Source organism: Stenella coeruleoalba, assembly GCF_951394435.1.
Source record: "Stenella coeruleoalba genome assembly, chromosome: 5".
Classification (NCBI taxonomy): domain Eukaryota; kingdom Metazoa; phylum Chordata; class Mammalia; order Artiodactyla; family Delphinidae; genus Stenella; species Stenella coeruleoalba.
The window spans coordinates 139,029,793-139,052,913 of record NC_137150.1 but is presented as its reverse complement, the minus strand read 5'-3'; the positions used below and the strand labels follow the sequence as shown (position 1 = coordinate 139,052,913).

The following is a 23,121-nucleotide window of genomic DNA, read 5'->3' as shown; positions in this document are numbered from 1 at the left end:
TCATTAATAATCTTCCATTTATCACACACCCACAAGGAGATATTTTAAATCCCTAACATTTTCCCATCTACCTTGCCAAGAAGATTTTATCATCACCTTGATGGTAAGGAAACCAGCTGCTCAAGGTAAACTTCTCTGCGGTCACTTGGCCGACCTGTAGGTCAGAGATGAATCCAGTTCCAAGTCCCGAGTGCTGGGGTCCTGTCTCCTGGCCTGCCCAAGTTTGGGTAGCAGTACACCCCCCCCCCAAGCTGGGGTGTGCTAATACATCGTATCTCTGGGTCTGCAAAGTTCAGCACCTCTTTCTCCTGGGCTTTGCCCTGACTCTCCTCCACCAGCCAACCACCCAGATTATTTAACTACAACTCCCACCATCTTTCAGATGGCTGCTGAGGGTGGCAATTCCTCAGGAAGACTTGAAGGATTCTCCAGGCCTGGATGAGCTGTCTTCTCTCTGTTGCACTGCAGTATGAATCTCCCCATTTTACTGTCTATTTATCGGTGCCTCTTCCCCACCAGCCTGCCAGCACCGTGACAGCACCAAGTACATACATGTAGTAGGAGTTCAATAAACATGCATGAAATGCAACTGACACCATGTGCAGCCCAGCTCGGGTGCACCCTGGAGAGGAAAGTTCCATCCTCTTCTCTGCAATGAACACTGCAGCCCACGGGAGCAGAAAGGCCCTCCAAAGGCGGGAGTCATGAGCCACTGCTCTTTCCTCTGGCTCCACGGATCCATAGACCCAACACACCCAATTCAATGCAGAGGGAGGTACATTTGGAGTCCCCCCCGCCCCATTGCTGTTGGCTGGAGTTTTAGACTCTCATGAATCCACCTGGGAAGTAAAAAATTAAATTCATCCCTGTGGTTCACAAGAAGTCAGATACACCCTTGTCCTGTGATTGGAATGAAGGTATATCAGAATCATTGAGGGGTCTCTCCAAATGTCACAGCCCTCACCCTACTCCCCTCCTTTTGCTCTCATGGGGATTTGTCAGGGAGGGAGGGAGAGTTTCCTGTCCCTTAGAATATTGGGGAAGAACCCCTCCCTAGGACTCCCTGCTTTGCACGAAAAGTCCCCTCTTGGGGGAGCATCCTCACTATAAAACCAGATTTGCTTCAAGATTTGTTGAACTGTGCTGGCCATCAGGTCCAGACACATACGGCAAGGGGATATCCCACTTCCTTTATGTGAAATATTGGAGAGAAGGAGGGAGCAATGGGGTTGCTGTGAGATGGGATGTAGAGGGAATTCATCGGAATTCCTTAAGCACTTGTTTTGTTCCCAACTTTCTTTACATTGGTGCTCCAGGGAACTCCAAAGAAGACTACGTCACATTCATACCCCTGCTGTCTAATGAAGCTTTCTATGGAGAGCTCCCTCAACCCACTGTCCTCTTTTCAGCGGGGACCACAGGTCATCAGGAGTCCCAAGAAGCCCTGGCTGCTTGCCAGTGCTCCAATGATCCTAACTAGTGCTTGTCTAATTGGAAACCCATCAGAGGAGCCCGAGTTCGCCCTGTCCCTAGCAGCCCCAGAGAACTGTTCAGAAAAAGGAATGAAGACGAAATGCAGCTTCCACATCAGGTTCTCATGCGGCACAGCTCCAACCAACAGCCAGTCTCGGGGACGGGGCCTCCTGCCACCTGGGGCCCCAAGGCAGGCACTCACCCCGCCCCCTGGCTCTTGACTCGAAGGAGTGTTCTCTGCATGTGACAGCCCTCTCCTCCCTGCCTACCCTTTGGGGTGTGGGAAGCAATTCACCTACGAGGTTTGCAGGGGAAGAGCTGGGATGGGAGAGAACTTGCAGCTTCTCCAAATTGCAGGATGTGCTAAATAATCCTAACAGGTGGCAACTCACTCCCTGAGGGGTGTCAGGAGCTGCGGAGGGGGATGGGAGGGCAGACCAGAGAGCCACCTGGCCCTGGAGCACCCCAGGTACGGAGAGCTGCTGGTGAGCGGCAGACCAGCCCTCAACAGTGGGGGCATCCCCTGCGGAGCTCCGAAACGCAAAATGCGCCTGCTGTGTAAACCTGGGTAACTGCCCCTAAACAGATGCATCGCCCTCCCCCTTCTTGTTCTCCTGGATGAGTCTTAATTCCCCAGGGAACATTCTGACTCTCTAGCACCCCAGGATCCAGGGCTCTAATCCAATCATAAGAAGAAAATTCATCGCCATCGCCAGTCAGAGGTTAGAACTCTCCAAATGAGACAGGCACAGCTGAGAACGCATCTTCCGTTCTCAGCAGGAAAGCTCCTCACAGAAGGCACCCACCGTGTTTCGGCTCTAACCCTTAGAAGGAGAAGAAAATAGACATCTAGCCTTACTTCTAGCAACGGTAATTTCCCAAGTTAATATAAAGGGAGAAGTGGAGGCAGACACTTGAATCATGCATCTCAACTCCATTTTATTACAACATCAAGGAAAATAATCAGTTGCGAGAGGAATGGTACTGGAGATAAACAGATATTAAGCCGCTCACAATTGCATAGTCTATGCCTTCCTACAAGGGTATAAATATCACGGGTCTCTGTACATGCATTGCGGGACTGCGGTGCACGTGGGTATCATGTGCAGATGATTTCCCTCGAAGGTGTTGTTCTTTTAATTTCTTGACAGGGTGGTTGAAGGTGGTGACTTCAGGCAGACTAGGAAGGGGCTCTCCCGCTAGGACTGGGACCCAGCCTTTTTCTTCTGGAATTTTCTGAACTGAGACTGAATGGCCACTGCTGCGCGTTCTGTCTCTGGTGCATCCATGTCGATGTCGAACTCCTCTTGAACCTTCTTCTGCCCATCTGGAGCAAGAAAAACACAAACATAAGGCAATCACTGAGCTGCAAGCAGGAAGACGGACAGCAGCTCTGGATCAACAAAGCCTCCGGGGCACCATGTGGCACCACCCCCAGCACAAGACCTAGTTTGCAAAATACAAGCCTGTGGAGTGCGTCCTGAACCTCCTCCGGGCTCAGAAGAAGCATCTTCTGGCTGCTTGGCCTCTACGCCTGTGAGGGAGGGACGATGAAACTCAAAGACACAGTCGCAACATCGTAGATATCTTCTGTGCATGATTTTCTGTTCTTATGGCCCCATTTAACATTAGGGTTAACAGATACACACTACTATGTATAAAATAGATAAACAACAAGGACCTACTGTATAACACAGGGAGCTATACTCAATATCTTGTAATAACCTGTAATGAAAAAGAATCTGAAAAAGAATATATATATATATATATGTGTGTTTAACTGAATCTCTTTGCTGTACACTTGAAACTCACACAACACTGTAAATTAACTATATTTCAATTAAAATTTCTTTTTAAATTTTAGCAATGATGTTACTTTCCTCTGGTTTCTCATGTAGATACAATTTAAATAGTGCTACAGATATGGACCCAGAGATACAACCACTGGAGCTAAAAAAGTCACTGAGTTTCTGTGCACACACCCTTCTATTACCAATGAGATTTACTTATTGAATTAGGGCTTTTTTTTTATCATTGTCACAGATGGATGACACCATTCGACCTTCACAATCAAGCTGGACTTTCACAAGTCTTACATTTTGTTCCAACAAGGTAGGCTTTGCATTTTTTGCTAAGGCAGAGGAATGAACTCATTCACGGTTACGATCATTGAAAATAGGATACAAGCCAAAGCGAAGTGATCACCTGTGCTGATTGTCCCTGTGTGATGTGACCTTTCCAGCTAAATGCTGAAAACAAACAGATAAATAAAACCCTCTAATCATTCCTTCGGTCTAGTGAAAGTTAATCATTAGAATCATTAAAGGCATTATTTATTTTGCTTTTTTTTTTTGGACCAGGGATTAAACCCATGACTCCTGCAGTGGAAGCACAGAGTCTTAACCACTGGACCGCCAGGCAAGTCCCAAAGGCATTATTTTTTAATACAGACACAAGGACCCACCCCAGACTCAGGGCTGCCTCTTTGTATGGCCACAGCAGAAAAGCTCCTGAGAACAAGACCAAGTTAGATAAATCAGCGTCCCTGCAGGTAGGGCCAGACAGCCCTACTTTTTAAAAAAGCCTCTCAGGTGATTCCAAGATGCAGGCAGAGTTGAGATCCAGCTACTTGGCTTCAGATGAAGTAACAAACAAGGTCCTGAGGTTAATTCCAGGAAGAACTGGGGGCAGAACCCACCTCGGCACCTGGACGGAGAGCAACCCTGCCACCCTGGGCTCACACCTGGAGCAGAGGGGCCGGACAGTGTGAAGAGTACGTCTAGCTTGGGGATGGGAAAATCGGGGGCATTTGAGGCAGGAAAGGAAGCCCAGCCAGGGAGCAGGGACAAGGCTCTATTACTTGACTTTGTCACCAGGCAGCCTGAGTTCATCACTTAACCTAAATGTGGTCCATCTCTTCAATGCCTGTCTTAGTGCCCTTGGATGAAAGTATTCAGGCAGTGCCCCCAGCATAGAGGGTAGAGGACACTGGGAATATATGCGAGACAGGTTCCTTCTCTCCTGTTTACTCTGTCCTGTTCTCTCTCACACAATCTCTCTCTCTCTCTCTCTCTCTCCCTCTCATAAATAGCTAGCAAGATAGCTAGGTAGTTAGAAAAGATAAATGATAGATAGATAGATAGATAGAATGATAGAATAAGTAGATAGATGAGAGAGAGAGAGGGAGAGAGAGAGAGAGAGAGAGAGAGAGAGAGATGCATCTGGTTGCGTGACATTTCCTTTGTAGATCCTTGAGCAGGTTCCTCTCAATTTTCCCAGAGACTAAGCAGGTTCTGCCCGGAGCCCTCCAATCCCACCTCCGTCTGGGAGGAGAGGATGCTGGCTTTGTAAGCCTTGCCGGACTGATCGGTCCATGACCTAAATCAGCAGAATTGTTTTCCTCTATCCCAGATTGACTGCCGAGGCCCCTAAATGCAGAGATTTTGAGTGCACCAATGTCCAGGGACTATTTGGGGCAATCTTTTTTAACCCATGAGAACCCAGATGATATGGAGAATAGTGGGATTGTCTCTTACTGCATCGGGTAGCCATCCACATTTTACTCCACACTGCAGGGCCCTTTCTTCAGAGACTCTCTAAGGGACAGGGCCATTAGGAGGGATAGGAGTTTCCTGAACCTCAAGTTCATCCTTTAAAAATGTTTCACTAATGTTATCACATGAGCCCGGGACTAAAGTGCAAATATCTAGCGAACCTGAAATGTGATGGCTCCAGCTCACCTGCCCACAGCAGGGAGGAGAAGCAGCAGCTTCTGTACCAAGATTGTCATAAGATGGTTTGGAGACCCAAGCCCCTGTCCTCCTGGAGGAACCCTTGCATCTACTGTACCGTGATTGCAAAGGGGGAAAATGAGCTCTGACTCAACAGAAGATTTCTTTTTCAGATTTAAAATGTTGCTGCAGCCTGAAGCTTTTGAATAGCCTGGTTTATCTTTTCCCTTTTACAATAATGGAAGAAAACAGCAATATTATTTTTTGACACATGATGAATGAAGATGCGGAAAATTATGTATATTTAGGGAATGTATAATGAGACAGTAAGGGTGGGTCATAAAAATGAATTTCACAATTATATCTTCAACTAATATCTTCAGCCAAAAGTGATTTATCGAGTTCTCCCTCGTTTGAAAAGTATTCCAGTGTTTAAAAAAGAAACCACTAATATTTCAGGAATCGTTACTCTCTCTACTTTGTAGAGTCAAGCATGTCTTGGGGAAGGTCTGCCATGGTTACTCCTGCTGAGCCGTCCAGGGACGTGCAAAGCAGGAGGGGGACCCAGACTGTGGTGGAGAGGGGACAGCTAATTAGAATCGGTGGCGCAGTGTTCAATGCAAATGATGTGAGGGCCTGGAGATGGGTCCATGTGGTCCTGGGAGCTAGAAAAGCAGAGCTCTGAGCACCCCAGACTCTGCAGGAGGGAAGGGATGATGGAGGAGAGCATCTGAGGGACCACTGCCAGTGGCCAGAGCCCCTGGCCCTGCAGAAATCTCAGTCATCAAGCTGCCTGCCAAGGCTCTTCTCCCATGACTTGGGTGATGGTGACCACGGAGGGTGCAGGGTGGCCATACGAAAGCCTCCCTTCCCCGTCACTTCAGGGCAGAGGAGAGATGCCTACCACCAGCAGCAGCTGAGACCCAAAGGTAGGACCACAGCCATGCCCGCTGGGGACAGGAAGGGCCCCAGGAGGGTGTGCTCCCTCCAGGTCCCACCCCATCCCCTCCCCCCACCGCATGTGGCTCTCCTTGGGGCGATCACTATCTTATTCTACTTCCTGCTCTCCTCCCTAGTTTGTGGTCCATTGTCCCACTACAGCATGAGCTCTGTAAGGGCAGGGACACCACCTGCCTTGTTCCAGTGGCTCAGCCAGGGCTCAGCACATCGTAGGTGTTCCATGAGTGACCAATGATTGCAAGTGAGTCCGTTAATCAATAAGGCAGGCGGCTGTCCAGTGCAGGCCTTTCCTGGAGGACTACACCAAGTCACTCACCCTGGGTGGGAACCGTTTCATTTCCACGTGGCAGGGGGTCCTCAACCCCTCTTCCACCACATGGCCTCTCAAGGAGGAGACTGGGAGGTGCCACGGCAAAGCCTCCGTGGGGCATTGACCTCAGGTGACGTGGTGAGGAAGAGGTGAGGTTCCTCTCTCGGATGGAAAATGTGGCCACTTGGAATGACGTCAGGAAGCGTTGTCTAAAGGGTTTTAGGGGATGGTCAGGGCCCTGGTGGGAGAAGGGGTGCCCAGGCGTGCAGAGGTGGGCATCTTCCGATACTCCCACTGATGGTGGAGTCTCATGCCAGGGAGCCCCGGGTGGGCTAAGCCCCTCTATGCCCAGAGCAGTGCCTGCCACCAGCACCATGTCAGAGAATAAACAAAAGGCAGGCCTCACGTCAGGCAGACAGAGCCCTCCAGCCCCCTGGCGGATGGAGCTGACTCCTTCCCAACCCTCAGACCCTCCCGGCCCGGATGAGGCCACTGGCAGAAGCAGGGCTGTGGGTCAAGGCGAGGTGGATTGGGGGTGTCTCTGCCTGCTCTGTGGCTCTCAGGAAGGTTCTTAGCTTCTCTGAGTCTCAGTTTGCTCATCTCAAAAATGGAGAAGTAAAAATATTTTTTAAAAGCCTGCTCTGGGAGTTCCCTGGTGGCCTAGTGGTTAGGATTCTGGGCTTCCACTGCCGTGGCCCAAGGTCAGTCCCTGGTCTGGGAGCTGAGATCCCACAAGTCGCACAGCACGACCAAAAGAATCTTTTAAAAACCTTTTTAAAAGCCTGCTGCACCTAGTCACCAGTGTCATGTGCAAATCCAGGCCATGGTGTAAATTGCATGCAGGCCCAGTTGTGACAGGCAGGTCTTGCTACGTCAGAGACGGCTGTGGACAGTCACGTGGTTCTCCAGCCCGGCCAGGGCCCTGCATCTGCTCAGTGGTGAGACTTACGGGTGCTTGGGCCCCAACGCGAAGGGGAAGGGATGCTGCCCAGCAGGGCCGGCCATGCAACCTCCAAACACAGCCCGGCAGGGGCGTCAAGGCATCAGGCCCCTCAGGTGGCCTGTGGCATTTGCTGGGCTTGTGTTTGTTGGGACGGTCCCTGCTCAGCAGCACAAAGCACAGAGACGCCTCCACCTAAAGAGGACTCCCAGGTCCCGTGAATAGACACCTGGGAGAGCGCAGAAGGGCGGTGCCAGTCCCTGCCGCTGGCAGGCCCTGAGGGCACCGGGCTCTGCACAGCTTCTCCATCAGAAGGGACAGTAGACCTCGGTGAGCTGTGCAGGGGACCTGAGCCGTCTTCATTTCCAGATCTCCCTGCAGCCACCCGGCTTGTCCTCTGCTGCCGCTCACATCTGCACTGGGTGGGCTGCACCTGACGTTTTTATTCAGGGTCCCGATGCCTGACGTGGACAAAACACATCTCGCTCGGTTCCTGGCGGTGGCTTTTGAGCCTGAGCGCCTTGTAAACTGCCGGGGACTGAGCAGTCCTTATCACCTGTATCTGTCTGGGGTCCTGGAATTTGATCATTCTGTATGTCCCTCCACGAAGGAGTTCTAAAGCTTACCAGGAGAATGGTCAAGAGATTATTTATTCCAATCCACTGGTGTGATACAAAAAGATAGTAATTGCCAACTCCCCTGTAGAATGAGAGGAAAACCCACTTCCTGACAGTAGAGCTCAGGAGGTGTGAGTAGGACCCCAACTGCCATGTTCCGTGGACGAGGGCCCCCCACAGACCTTCAGGCCCATTGCCTGGAGCATCTGGTCTCAGAGACATGAGGCAGTCTGAGGAGGTGAGGATTAAAACCTATCAGGCGGGGGCTTCCCTGGTGGCGCAGTGGTTGGGAGTCCGCCTGCCGATGCAGGGGACACGGATTCGTGCCCCGGTCCGGGAAGATCCCACATGCCGCGGAGTGGCTGGGCCCGTGAGCCGTGGCCGCTGAGCCTGCGCATGTGGAGCCTGTGCTCCGTGACAGGAGAGGCCACAACAGTGAGAGGCCCGCGGACCGCAAAAAAAAAAAACCTATCAGGCGGGACAGCTGACTGTTTCCACCACAGTATCCGTCTACCTACCCGTTATCCATCTCTCCGTGTCCCCATCTATCTCCTCTCTGAGAACAAAAGGCACAGCTGCAAAAGCGTCCCAAGCAATTAGACTTTCCTCCCTGGGAAGACACTTCATCAAACAACCCAGGCACAACACAGAGCACTGCCGATGGCCCCAGCCTGATGAAAAAATAGTGCTCCCTGGGGCTTGGGATGTCTCAGGATTCAGCGCTGCCATGACCTCCCCACCAGGAAAACATCCAGTCCTATTCAGATCTATACTTTGCACGGCTCTAGGTATTCCTTACACCGTTTTCCTGAGATATTGCCTTTTCCTTGCAGAAACTGAGACAGGGAATGGCCCTGCTGGTTTTCATTTTATTATATCATAAGAGAAACGTTGAGGTAGCCCTTCTTAAAGATGTCGCTATGTTAAGAACCAGTCTTCCCTGAGCATTAAACGGATCTTCCTTCCTAGACGTAAGTGGCTTTTCTTTTACAGATCATTTGATGGCAAATGGAAAATCGAGAATCATAAATATAAAAGGAAGGAACTGCTACCGGGTAAAGACAATCCCAAATGCGTATGACAAGTCTATGATGCTGTCATGAAAATCCATCCAATGGGAGAACGGTTTGATAGACTACAATCCTCTTTGCGTGATAAACACAGAATGTGAACTGATAAACACAGATCATCCCTACAGCCCATCAAAATTTCGTACTGAGCAGCTGTATTAACCAGTAGGGCTGCCATTATGAAATGCCACAGACTGGGTGCCTTAAACAACAGACTTTTTTTTTTTTTTTTTTTACAGTTCTGGAACCTGGAAGCCCGAGACCAAGGTGTCAGATGCTGTGGTTTCTCCTGAGGCCTCCCTCCTTGGCTTGTAGACGGCTGCCTTCTTGCCATGTTCTCACATGGTCTGGGGTCTCTTCCTCTTCTTATAAGGACACCAGTCAGATTGGATGAGGACCCACCCTGATGACCTCATTTTAACTGAATCACCTCTTCAAAGGCACTATATCCAAACACAGTCACCTTCTGAGGGACAATGGCAGTTGGGGGGCGGCGGGGGGTCAGGGCTTCAGCATAGGAATTTGGAGGGAGACACAATTCAGACCTAATCTAACTTTGGGGCTCTCTAGGTTCTAAAGTAACTTTGCATTCTGTGCCTTGTCTGGTTTCTGCAAACGTTTATGAGAGCGGCAGGGGATATACACCGTCCCCATTTTACAAAGGCTCAGAGACCGTAAGGTGCCTCACCCAAGAGCACCCAGTGAGTGCTGGCCATGGGCTGATTCAGAATCCAGGTCTTGTTTTTATTCCCCAGGATGTTGTTCCTTTCAGGGCCTTAGACAGAGGCCAAGATGACAGCCTTCTGTATGGACCAGTTAATGTTGCTTAGGGGGAAAAAGAAATCTTAAATAGTCCAAGTCTAAACACATGGTACCATCTACCAGTTTGGAAAATCTGCCCGTTTACTAGGTGGTCCAGGAGAATTTATACCAAATTCTGTCGTTCGGCAAATGACCTGGAAGGCCTCGTACGGGCCCATCACTGTTCTAGGGGCTGTGAGAAAACAGAGCACAAGCACAAAACCCTGCTCTCCTGAGAAAAGAGAAAATAAAAAGGTAAATTCATGGATAAGTATTAGAATTTCAGAAACTTCAAAAATAAAGCAGGGTGCTGAGGGGGAGAGCGAGTGTGCATGCTTTAAGGTGGCCAGGTACGGTCTCTGGGAAGGGGACAGAGTGGAGGCAGGAGGCCCGAACCCAAAGCGAACCTCACACCCACCTGCCCAGATTGGGAGCGGGGGGCAGGGGCCCTTCACCAATGAGAAAACACTTTTTGAAAAATTATTCTTCACGTGTTGAAAAAGTATTCTTCATCCATGCAGATACCATCAAAGTGGCAGACTTCAAATAATTAGCATAAATTCTGTAGAAATTAACAGACATGCAGTCATCCAAGGTATAACAGAGCTACTCATGGATCCTGCAACAGCTCAGGATATGACTTTAAAAGTTGGAAATTCAGCATCATTCCAAAATATATCATATTAACCACCACGCTTGATCAAAGGAACTCTCACATTTGTTTACAATGAGGCAAAGTCATTGCCTAAAGATACTGGCAGTAATTCGTGAACACAGGGGCTTGTGCACGCGTGTGCACACACACACACACACACACACACACACACACACACACACAGGTAAAGGCTTTCGTTTACACATTTATAACCCTCCATATTTTAGGATTTATTTTCTAGAAACATATTACCTCCTAAGGCCTAATCCTGTCGATCAGAAATTTGCACATAAGCAGTAAATTGGGATATAATTGTCCTGAGTAGGAGTTTGCCTTGATTAGGAGGCAAAGCACAGAGCGTACTATAAAAGGACCTAAATTTTAGCACGCCATCAAGAAATAACAGTCATTTAACTTAGTATGCCCTGCAAATGGGGTATTTTAATGCCAAATTTCTTAGAATGTCCTACCTTCTTTCAAAGAATAATGTTAACTTGGAAAGAATTAACATCGGTCAGTTGGGTTGCCCTCGATACATGTAAGCTAACTGACACATTGTGTTCGGGCTCCTGGGGACTCTGAGAGCTGGCCACTGACACTCTCCGGACCAGGGCTACCACCGAGTGGCCCAAGGACAGCCAGCATGGCTTCCTTCATAAGGATCCAAACCCAGCCCTCCAGGCAGGAAAAGTAAAGGGACAAATAAGAAAAGTAAGAATTGGAATGTTTATCCTTTAAGCCTCAAATTGGGTCAAAATACATCCAGAGAACAAGGCAGCTAATGTTAGGGAAAAGGTCAATTCCTCCTGGGAAAAAAATAATAATAAAAATAAATTGGTATACCTAGTTCATCACGATGTTGACACAGAGAGCCATTTCATGAAACGCCAATAAAAACAAACACAACACATTCTTTAAAAAGCTGGAAATGAACAGGAAGAGGCCACAGCATCCTCAGCCAGTTGTTCCTGAGTTAAAACAGTGCCTCCCTTGCTGGGCGGGAGCGTGGAATCCCAGCAAGCCAGCTCCGGGCTCCGAGCTCTGGGCGATTTCTCGCTCCTGCCCGCTGGCTCAGGATTTATTGAATGGAGGCTGCTGGTGCGGAGAATTGCAATTTTCCAGTCCTGTGCTAAGCGGCAGAGACTAATGAGCAGGGTCAGGCGTTAGTGGCGGCAGGCAAGGGGGTGGCTTTCCACAACTGCAATGTTCTCTCTCGCATCAAATGAAAACACATTTGCCATTTCTCCTAACTTTGCATTTACCAAGTTAGCGCCCTTTTGGTACTTACAGCTTTTTCCAAGAGAGAGAAATTCTCTTTTGTCCTAAAATAGAGGCATTCTGAAACCCACAGCCTCCACTGTTCACATCAGGCTTTAGTAATATGAAGCCTCTCTCTCCCATAATCCCATTTCTCTGGCCCCTACCTGGATGCACCTTGCTCAGATGACTACCCAGCTGTGGCATTTAGATAATCAGATAAGTGCACATCTGTGGGAATCAATGGAAAAGAATAAGCACCGGTGAGACCAAAAATTTCCCCAAACTCATTAAGTCTAGGAAGAGAACCAAAAAACGATATAAATATCGTTGAAAAAAGTTTTTCTATTGGAAAGGCAAAATCGGTTTCCTAGCTGTATTAGTCTGCTAGGGCTGCCTTAACAAACCACCACAGACAGTGCAGCTTACACAGCAGACATTTATTGGCTCCAGTCCTGGAGGTTGGAAGTCCAAGGTCAAGGTGTGGGCAGGCTTGGCTCCTCTGAGGGCTCTCTCTCTGGCATGTAGACGGCCGTCTTCTCACTGTGTCTTCACACGCTCTTCCCTCTATGTGTACCGGTGTCCTGATTTCTTCTTATAATGACACTAGGCATCTTGGATTAAGGCCCACCCTAATGATCTCATTTTACCTTCATTACCTCTCTAAAGGCCATATTTCTAAATACAGTCACATTCTGAAGCACTAGGGGTTAGGGTTTCAACAGATGAATTTTAGGACATATAATTCAGCCCATGACACTAGCCAAAATGTCTCCATTTTCTAGGAAAAAAATAAAGGCGATGAGGTATGGTAAGAAACAGCTTCGCTAGAGAAGCCTCAAATTCAAGTTCCAACTGACTGAGTGTGGTCAGATTTGCCTTTCTGAGGTTCACATCCTCCCCTGTGTTTGAAATGGGCGTGATAATGAATCAAGGCTTGTTTCTGTCTCAAGACATTTACAAGAGAGTGTGCACTGGCTGCTTTGTAATATGTAAAGAGCAATGACAAATTCAGGGTTATCCCCTGGTGGTAATAGATGGGGGCCTACAGGCTGGGTTGCCCAGTACCCTCTCTTTCCACCTTCTCCCTCCACCACAGGTGTCCTGGGAGCAGAATTCTGCCACCCAGGCGAAGGGCCAGCCCAATAGGTGCAGCGTGGCAGGATCTGAGAAGGCAGAAGTGAACCCAGCAGAGGCAACCAAACATAGGAAGAGGCCCCGTCTGGCAGACACAGAGGCAGAGGCATCCACAGGGTTTCGCCAGGGCAGTCGGCAGACATCAAGCATCCTGTGCCCAGTGCCAAGGGCTGGGCAGCAGCAGCAGTAGAAGGACTTCTGCTGGAAGAACTTGCCGTGTGGTTGAGTGTTTCCGTATGCATTGTTCCTGGCTGTGCACAGCCAGGGCTGGGTTCTCTGCCTCCCAGAAATTCTGTAAGGCACCAATAACCTGTAATAAACCCCTTTCAGCTGAATCTAGCAAGAGTGGATTCTGCTGTCTGTGCCACCATCTCCTTCCTACAGGCACACCTAGCTTATGTGGGGCTGTGGGAGGAGAGGGGAGTTGTGTAAGGAAAGGGATGACATCAGATAGCAGGCTTTCATTTTATTTACATAGAAAATTCTTTAGTATGTGCTGGAGAATAACTTGAATGAAAGTAGGTAAATAAGAACCTGTCGGACACGAGGATCACACGTCAGATGTTTCTTTCCTCTTCGCAGTACGTGGTGAAAATTCCTTCCCAGGAATCAGCAGCTAACTCACTTAACAGCAGACCTCTCAGAAAAGCCACAGTTTTCTCTCCTTCACACTCTGAAGACTTCAAGCTGATTAGGGGTAAGGGGAATGTGGAGAACTTATGAGTCATCTAACACCTTAGACCTGCCCTCCATGCAAGCCAGCCAGGTACGTAAGTGCTCAAGAAACTCCACTAGTAGAAATGTGTTGTGGCCAAGTTGATTTCTTGCCTCTATTGACCCCCTTTTTCTTAGTTATAAAACCCCTGATTTGGTGCTGGGCACATGGTTACCCAGAATAAGCTTTTTATCCTCCTTACTGTTGGGTGACTTAGGTTCTGATCAATGCAATGTGGGTAGAAAGAAAGAAATCTCATTAAAAGAAAGCTAACCCTTTGCCCTTTTTACTTATTCCTATCTGCTCCCTACTAGCTGGAATGCAGATGAAATGGCTGGTGCTTGGGCAACTATTTTGGACCATAAGCCTTATGCTAAGGATAGCAAAACAGTAATACAGATGCTTGATGTTCCTTGAAATTATCCTGACTGCCCTCGACTACCTACCTCTAGATTCCTTTTGTATGAGAGAGGAATAACCATTTTTGTTTAAGCCATTGTTATCTTAGGGTTTCAGGTTCTTATAGATAAACCTCATCTACTTACACATATGTCCTTATAAGGGTATAGTTCATTTAAAGGCGTTTTGTTTCAAGCTGATAACAAGTTCAAATACACATCCCTGTGCATAGTATGGCTTCATTGTCTTCACTTAACTACATGCTTGTTCTTCTGATATATACATCTGTCCAATTTCTGATATGGCTGGCCATTTCTTTATAGTACTTAATACTTTAAAAACCTCAGGGGTTTTTACAGAAATATTGCCTGCATATCCAGTAACCTTTGCCAACCATCACTCGCAGGTTTCCCTGCTTCATCTCTCCTTTTCTGCTCATGGGGCATCAGCTTCTCTCGCCATACCCTTCCCCTTCTAGCTTTTGAAAGTATGTAGCTTTTCAAGTGCTTGAAAACTTAAGAAATGAACATGAGCTAGGTGGAGCTCCTAGGAAGGCATTTTCCCCAACCAGGTTTTGGCCCACTCCTTCCATTCTGCCTCAGGTCCATTTTTTTCTCTTCCTTTCAGAGCTTTGAAATAATTGGAGGGTTTTCCTTTCATTTATGTTACCTGGTTTTACCACTTCAGAAGGGTGGAACCTTCTCAGACTCACTTTTTCCTCAGCGTCTAAACTTCAAAATACCAGCTTTAAAGGATTAAACTCTGAAAATTTCACCAATATAGAGAATTTTCTAAAGTTCCCAAGTTTGAAATAGAAAGAAAAGTCAAATGCAATCATAATCACGGGACATGTTCAAGTAGCTTCAAAGCAGCATAATGCACCTAATTAATACTAAAAAACCTCACTTGACCCCATTGAATTTCTAACTCCCCTCACTGCATCATTCTAGAGAATTTGATTTAAAGGGGGAAGGTAGGTATCACCTCACACAAGTCAGAATGGCTATCATCAAAAAATCCACAAACGATAAATGCTGGAGAGGGTATGAAGAGAAGGGAACCCTTTTGCACTGTTGGTGGGAATGTAAATTGGTACAGCCACTATGGAAAACAGTATGGAGGTTCCTTAAGAAACTAAAAATAGAGCTACCATACGACCCTGCAATCCCACTCCTGGGCACATACCCAGAGAAAAACATGGTCCGAAAGGATACATGCACCCCAGTGTTCATTGCAGTGCTGTAAACAGTAGTCAAGACATGGAAGCAACCTAAATGTCCATCGACAGAAGAATGGATAAAGAAGATGTGGTGCATATATACAATGGAATATTACTCAGCCATAAAAAAGAATGAAATAATGCCATCTGCAGCAACATGGATGGACCTAGAAGTTGTCATACTGACTGAAGTAAGTCAGACAGAGAAAAAGAAACATAGTATGATATCACTTATATGCAGAATCTAAAAAAGAAAAATTGATACAAATGAACTTATTCACAAAACAGAAACAGACTCATGGACTTAGAGAAGGAACTTATGGTTATCAGGGGATAATGGTGGGGAGAAGGGATAGTTAAAGGAGTTTGGAATTGACGTACACACTGCTATATTTAAAATAGATAACCAACAAGGACCTACTTTAGAGCACAGGGAACTCTGCTCAGTATTCTGTAATAACCTAAATGAGAAAAGAATTTGAAAAGGAATAGATACATGGGTATGTATAACTGAATCACTTTGCTGTACACCTGAAACTAACACAACATTGTTAATCAACTATACTCCAATATAAAATAAAAAGTGAAAAAAAAAAAAGGGTGGGGGGAAGGTAGGTGCTAAGGCAGATGGAATGCATTCCAGAACTCCGAGCCGGAGGAGAAAAGCTGATGAGGACAAAGGCCAGACAAGCCTTAGGGTTCTCATGAAATTAGCCAAGCTTTGTGAATGACATGGAAAGCAAACAGCATTGTGGGTTGGAAAACCATCACATGGACGCCAGAGAGGGACCAAAGCTGTTTTCAGACTCTGGACCCGGGGTTCTCTTTTCCTCCCCTTTGCTCTCTGCAGCAGGCACTGACAGATTAGAGAGGCCTTTCTCCAGCAGCATCACAGGTGCTTCTGCATCCTTCCTGGACCCACCCCCCACCCCCGCCAGCCGCTGAGCAAGGCGGTGCGCTCTCTCCCCTGACACATACTGCTCCAGCTCTTCAAACCTGTGCCTTTAATCCAGGCGGACAGGTGTTTTCCTTGGCAGATTTTCAGGGATTACAAGATTTCTTAGACGCACAAGACTATTGGGCAGATGTGTCCGCTGTGTATATAGAATTTGACTTCGGAAGCAAAGCTTTGAAAGCAGGTCTGGGAAGCATGGCCAGAGCTCGGTACCTACCAGGTCCAGCTGCAGCCAGACCGATCAATCCCCATTACAGCTCAACAGCTTAAACCCGAGGCTGCCATCGGCATTGATTTCCCCATCTGGTGATGCACCTTGTGCTTCGCAAACGTCCTGAGACAGGGACGGGCTCTGCATCGCGGTGCGAGCCTCTGTGCACAAATGCGTCTTTACACGTCAACAGAGATGCACATTCAGCTCCAGGAACTGCCGGCCCGTGCGTGTAGACTCAACACATTCTGGTCTCTTGATCCCACAGTGTCAGTCTTCCTTCCGCACCCCATTTTGTAGGTTTCAGGCAAAAACACACCACTTCTGTTTGCTTTCTTAAAGTGACACTATCTTAAGAGCCCATGACCAAGTGCTTGCTGACTTGTTGGAAAGAGCTTTTTAGACGTGAGTCATTTTAAGCTTTGGGCTTCGTTATTCTACTTACCGGGAAGATGGGTTCACATATATGTAAAAAGAGAATAAGATCAAACACCCAAGGAAGCATAAAGTGATGCGGTTTCTGGGCGAGGTAGCTCAATCCCACAGAGCGTCTCAGATGCGGGAGGAAGAGCTCACAGTAGAGTTTGGGTTTTAGTTTTAAGCATTGTTTAATAATAACGTTCTGACGAGTAATCCCAAGAAGAAATGAATAAGACGTGCTTTCCCAGGTAAGTGGAAACGTGCTAAAGCCCCAGAGTCCTCTATTGGTTCAGGTGAAGAACACCTGGGAAGAATCCAGTCGTGGGCTGTGCTCGGTCCCACGAGCCCTGCTTAACCAGGGCTTTATGTGACCCTGTGACAGGAAAGCAAGGCCTTGAACTTTGTACGGAGACCATCTGGCCCCTCCCCCGCCATCCAGAAGTCCTTACAGACCAAAAATAAAGCAGAATATTTTTCTTACAAGAATTCCAAAAAGAAAACGATTTCCAGTGTCAGGCAACATAATCAAAAGAGGATTTAATTTTGAAATAAATTTTTAATAACACATAATTTTTCAAAAGACCAGCATGAAAATATTGTTCCTTGAAGCATTCTAATTATCAACGGAGGTAGTAGAAGCATTCCTGTCTAGATTAAAAATGGAAGCAGTGAAAAAATATCCATTTTTGGTGGCAGCAGCTCAAGGGAGCATTAAGTAGAGGCTGATGACAAGAAACTGATGAGAGAAACCAATTTAGATAGAATGCTAGGGGGAGAAAAAGTCTAACAGTCTAATGCTGGGGGGAGAAAAAGTCTAACCGTCTGCTCGAGAACAATGTGCTCCCAGAGCCATAGCATCTGTCCTTTCACTAAAGTCATTTTAAGCTGAACTGAAAATCTACACAGCAGGGACTTCTATTCTGCCAGCTGTGAATGGCCAGGGCAACCTAGAGGCTGCTTCCAGCCCAGATACGGAATTGGCAAGATTTTTGTTTTGTTTTGTTCACCTTTGAGGTGTGTGAACAGAAAAAGACTGAAAGACTGAACATCTTATCTGCAGCTCGCTCACAATGTCTTCAAAGACCCTACGCTAGCCTTCCCTACGCTAGCCTTCCCTACACTAATCTAGCTCATGATTTCAAAATTATAGTGCCGTTCCTGCACGCCTTGTTGTCATGTAAGATGTCAATGGGCTGGATTGATAGAAAATGCAAGTGAGACATTTTCCAGAAGTAGCTGCAACTCAATATTCAATTGCCATGGGGCTGGGGAGGGTACACCGCTGACAACCTCACATACCATTCCAATGATGCAGGGCAAATGGTGGCATTGCTTGGCCCACAAGGGAAATGGCTATAAAGTTTCAAAAGAAAATTGCAATACCTTCTGGCTGCAAAATCACAGTAACAATTTAATTTCAGGGGTCAAGGGAGCAGGTGTGCCCATTTTCGCCCTAGGAGGCCACCCACCTCTTTGTGTCCCTTTCATGCATGGACTCTTGTTGTCTACACCTGTCCTCGCCTGGAGGCCGGTCCCCAGCCGGGCAGCCTCGTTGTCAACCTGAATGAACACCACAGAAACATCCACGGAAATAAGCCACGTTCGGAAATGCAGTTTGTCCAGACAAAAGGCCGTATTTTTCCATTTTAACCCATTTTGTTGAAATAGTTAACGTTAGTTATCACATGTCCACAGCCAGTGACAATCTGATTCAGATTCTGTCCACTGTACTTTCTTTCCCCTCTACTACTTCCACCAAGAAATAGCATCTCATTTCTTCTTTGGACTCACTGGCAACATTCCCTCGATGTGTACAGAAAAGAGACAGACTCAGAATGTAGCCAAATTAGACAAGAGTCCAAAGAGAACATCGTCCCACAAAGAGGACATGGGGACCAAAAAAGTGAAATGCTTCACTGTGAATGAGCCGCCAGCAAATGGCCAAACCATAGAATGGCAGAGGGGCCAGAGACTCTGGGGATTCACCCTTCCCCCACCCGCTTCACGAGAAAACTGAGACACAGAAGGGGTGTTCAGGCCAGACCACGCTGCCGAGCAGGTTCAGAAGCTCTGCGATCAGGGGAATGGCTAAAAAGTAAAGAACCTTAAAAGCAATCGACTGAAAGGGGAAAAGCCCTGCAGAGGAGGCAGATGTGGTGTCAGCTCTTCCATGGATAGACCCAGCAAAAATTTGATGCTAAACATTTCTCTATTCCTTTTGAAATTCCTAGGAAACAATTACTGAGCGTGACTACCTGGGAGGAACATTTAGAGCAGCCAGAAAATGCAGTGTCATCTACAACAGGCATCGCCATGGGCTGTGTCTGATGACCCAGCTCATCTTTAAAGCTCACTATAAAAACAAGGTCTTTATGGGCTGGTGAGAAACTGAATTTTGGTGAGCGCACATCAATTCAAACTGCCAAGAGGTTCATGTTTGCCTTGAAATTCTGAAACCCCGAAACCCCGAAGCCCCGAAGCCTAAGGAAGGCCAGAGACAAGAAGCCTCATCTCACTGTGATGAGCACGATTAGTGATCACTGTGCTGTGGGAAATGGGCCCTGCCAGGTAGGATGCTTGGCTCTGTGAGCTGATTGTGATTGGACGAGGCTAAAGGGAGAGTGACTTCCCTCGCATCAGCACCAAAGCCACGAAAGCATCCCTCTGACATCCGAGGAGATTTTGCTTTCTAAATGAATGCCAGAGCACAGTTCAATTTTTCAATTATCTTCAGGGTCTGGGATGGGGGGAAGGATAGAGAGAAAAGAATGTGCTTTGGAAAGACTGAAGAAGCCACTTGCCAAGCACAGAAATAGAGCGAGCTTCCATTTCGCATAATCGTAAGTTCCTGGAAGGAGTGTTCTCATAAATACTGTGAGGAAGGCCACCTCGTCATTTGCCCATTTCCCATCCTTCCCCTGCGGCCCCCCAGGTCTGGCTCTGTCGAATCAATACATATTTCAGCTGATCATTGGTCGACTCAATTCTAGATCCCAACAGGAAGAAGGAAAGTGGCAGCTGGAACAGGACAGCTGTAGCAAGAACCCAAAAGCATCCCAGAGGGTTGATAAGAAGCATCTATTCTTTAGTTCGCTTTTTGAGAGAAAGGGGGTAATCTTCAAGAAAAATATAACTTTTTAATGTCTTATTAAATTAAATCTAGTAATATGCAAGTAATTGGCCTTCTCACTCATAAGTGGCAATTTCTGTAAATAATAATAATAAATATTCCTTCACCTTAATGCTGGAAAAAGTGAAGTCTATAAATAATTATCTTTTAAATTCAATGATCCCACAGTCTTGCTTCTTCCCTCTTGAAGTTTCAAAGTCTGGCTTATATTAAAGGGGCTCAAATCCTCATTTCTTTGGGAAATATCTTCACCATTGTGCCCGAAAGAACAATCTCCCTGGTTGTGTGGGGAAGGGGAGGGATGAAGATTTGGGTTCTGGTTTGTACTTAATTAAAAGAAAGAGATGGTCATTTCTCATATTCTTTTAAGCAGCTGATCTCACAGTCACAAGTTTGAAGTTTAATTCAAAGTTCTGGGACCCAGGAATCCAAGAGGGACCAAAATGAAAGCAAATCTGCTCTTTGATGCCTCCCCAGGACAGGGAAGGCAAAGGTTAGCATCTCTAATCGGCAGCGCTGGCTGGGAGAGCACGGTGCCGTCCATCCCAGATCAATACTCCTGCCCCAGGCCAGACGGAAGTTTGTCCAGGTCTCCCGGGGGACACCTGGAGTCCTGGCAGCCCCCCTTCTCCCACCTTTCTGGTGGCCAGGGCGGCTGGCTGAGTTACCCACTGACACAGTAGATCCCACATGCACACTGAAAGCAGTTTTTCTGGAAACTGGTGTGGCTTCCAGCCCCAGTTCACTGGAGGGGGCCTGGACATGCCCCATCCCTATTTGGGCCCTGGTGGCCCCAAACCCCAGGAGGCTGTAAGCTGCTGTCCTCTCCCTACTGTCCCAATAACCCTGACTTCAGGGGGGAACCAGGCCTGCTCTGCCCCCCACCCCCTTTTCTGGCTGGCCTCTCCATAAGGTTTCTCTTGAGACTGGACTGAGATGCGTCCAGCCTCACCCCCGTCCTGGCTGCATTCCCGGTAAGCACCCCCCATCTCTGGCCACCTCCCTTGACCCTTGAATGACACCTGAGTTGAGCTGGGAGGCTAAAACTGACTGTGTGAACACACATTAACCTTTACAGGGACAGCCTAATTGCTCTAAGAATGTCAAATATGTCATCGTTCCCAAAAGGTCTGACAGTTTTCCTTCTTTTAGAATTATTAAGCCAACCAACAACACCGCAGTTAAAATAAAAGGATGATATTGATGGACTGCTTTTCTTTTCTTTCCTTTTATTTTTGTCCTGAAACCAATCCAGAATTTGGGTACAAAAATCACTCCTACTCTGTCTTTGTAAAGCTGCAATCACTTACAGTATAACAGGCTACATTTTTAATTAGGGAAGACTGAGAAGGGCACGGGTGACCTGGCCCACAGCCCAGTCGGAGAAGTGCAGGGGTAAGATGCAAGGCAGTTCTCACCTCTCGCCCCTCCTGATTCACTCTCCACCCTTTCCCTAACCATTGTGCTGTGGCTTTGGTTGGATTCATCCCAAGGGTGGTCCTAGAGGCCATCAGAAGACAGACAGAACGAGATCTGGGTATTTATTCCCTTGCCTCCTTCCCTGCTAGGGTTGTCAGATACAATACAGACTGTTCAGTTCAATTTGAATTTCAGATAAACAACAAAAAACAAGTTTAGCATAAGTATGCTCCAAATATTCCATGGGATATACTTATACTTTTTTTTTTTTTTTGCTTATCTGACATTGAAATTTAACTGGGCATTCTGTATTTTTATTTGCTGAATCTGGCAACCCTAGAAGTTTGCAAAATTGCCCGAGCCTTAGCTATGTCCTTCAGAAGACCACAGCCCCTGTCAGGCGGCTTCTGCACACAGCGCCCTCTCTGGATTCTGTTGCCTCCCTGCAGGCCCTGCGGTTTCTAGTCTGAGGTGTTACGCTGTTCTTTGTGGGCTTCCCTGAACCCTGCACGCACCTTTGCAAATGGTCCCTTGGTAGTTAACTCTCCTCGAATTACTCACATGGAAGGTGCCCTCTGGTTCCTCCCGGGACCATGACTGATACATTCGTTACTAAGGACATCCGACCTCACTCTCCCGGCATTGCTTTTCTAAAGTATCGCATCCCCAGCTCTGAGTACCATCTCCAACGTATATTAGGTGCTTAGCAAATATTTCCTGAATAAATGGATGAATGAATGAAGGAGCAAAACCAAGCTAGAGTCCAGAGTGTTTTGCAGCATCGCTTTTCTGGTTATTAAGGACCCAAAGGTCTGCATTCTGAAGGGATGCTATACTAACCGGCAAAGAAAATGATCCAGGATATACTTGAAGGAGGGCAGAGTGAGTGAAGGAGAAGCAACCGATGGGTTAGCAAAGATGAGTGGGTTACGTGAGTCCCAGTTAACTATTCCCGGGGAATGAATCACTCCAAATTAGCAGCTTAGGCACAAGATCTGAGTATTCTTTGCCCCCAGTTCTGTAGGTTGGCAAGCTCAGCTGAGCTCCTCTTGGACGGAGACGCCCACACGGTTGCAGCCAGAAGGCCCTGGGGCTGGGGTCACCCGAGGACCTTCACCCACACATCTGTCAGCCGGGTGGGGAGAGCTGGCACAGTCACTGGCTGGGTGGGCATCTCTCCAAATGGCTGCCCCACGAGCTAGCTGGGCTTCCTCACAGCATCATGGTTTAAGGTAGCAGGACTTCTTAAGTGGCAACTGGCTTCTCCCACAGCAAACGTTCCCAGAGAGAAAAAGCAGAAGCTGCCAGTTTCCTAAGGTCCCAGCCCGGACACTCACAGGCCTCCCCTCTGCTGTGTGCTATTGGCCTGAGGAGTCCCAGCTGCCCCAAAGCAGGAGGAGGGGATTTAGAACTCCCTCTCCAGCAGCCGAAGACCCTGTAGCCATCTCTAATCCTCTTCAAAGCCAGAACCCAAACCAGAAATCCTACAGAGTCACAACCAATATACAAAGTGATCCAGGAATATTCGCCAAGGCCATTAAAAGGTAAGGAAACATATAAAGAGAAGGGAAGTTTTGCACCCCTGACTTGGAGAATTAATTAGATGCAAATCAGTTCTCATACTAAAAAGTTCCCATTATCTATCTGCTGTGCTTAAACCAGGGTAGCAATTTAGAATGTGCTGGGAAAAAACATATTGTGA

The 23,121-nt window shown here is 47.4% G+C and overlaps 1 protein-coding gene across 1 annotated transcript in view; it reads right to left on the bottom strand.

Annotated features, from left to right (window-relative positions):
* Positions 1 to 2,672: 2,672 nt before the first annotated feature.
* The window catches only part of PCP4 (Purkinje cell protein 4), a gene marked incomplete at both ends in the record, with an annotated part of 32,696 nt that continues 12,247 nt past the window's right edge, over positions 2,673 to 23,121 (bottom strand). Inside the window, one exon of the mRNA XM_079921465.1 lies at positions 2,673 to 2,800. Coding sequence (XP_079777591.1) covers positions 2,673 to 2,800 — 128 coding nt within the window. The remainder of the gene's footprint in view (positions 2,801 to 23,121) is intronic.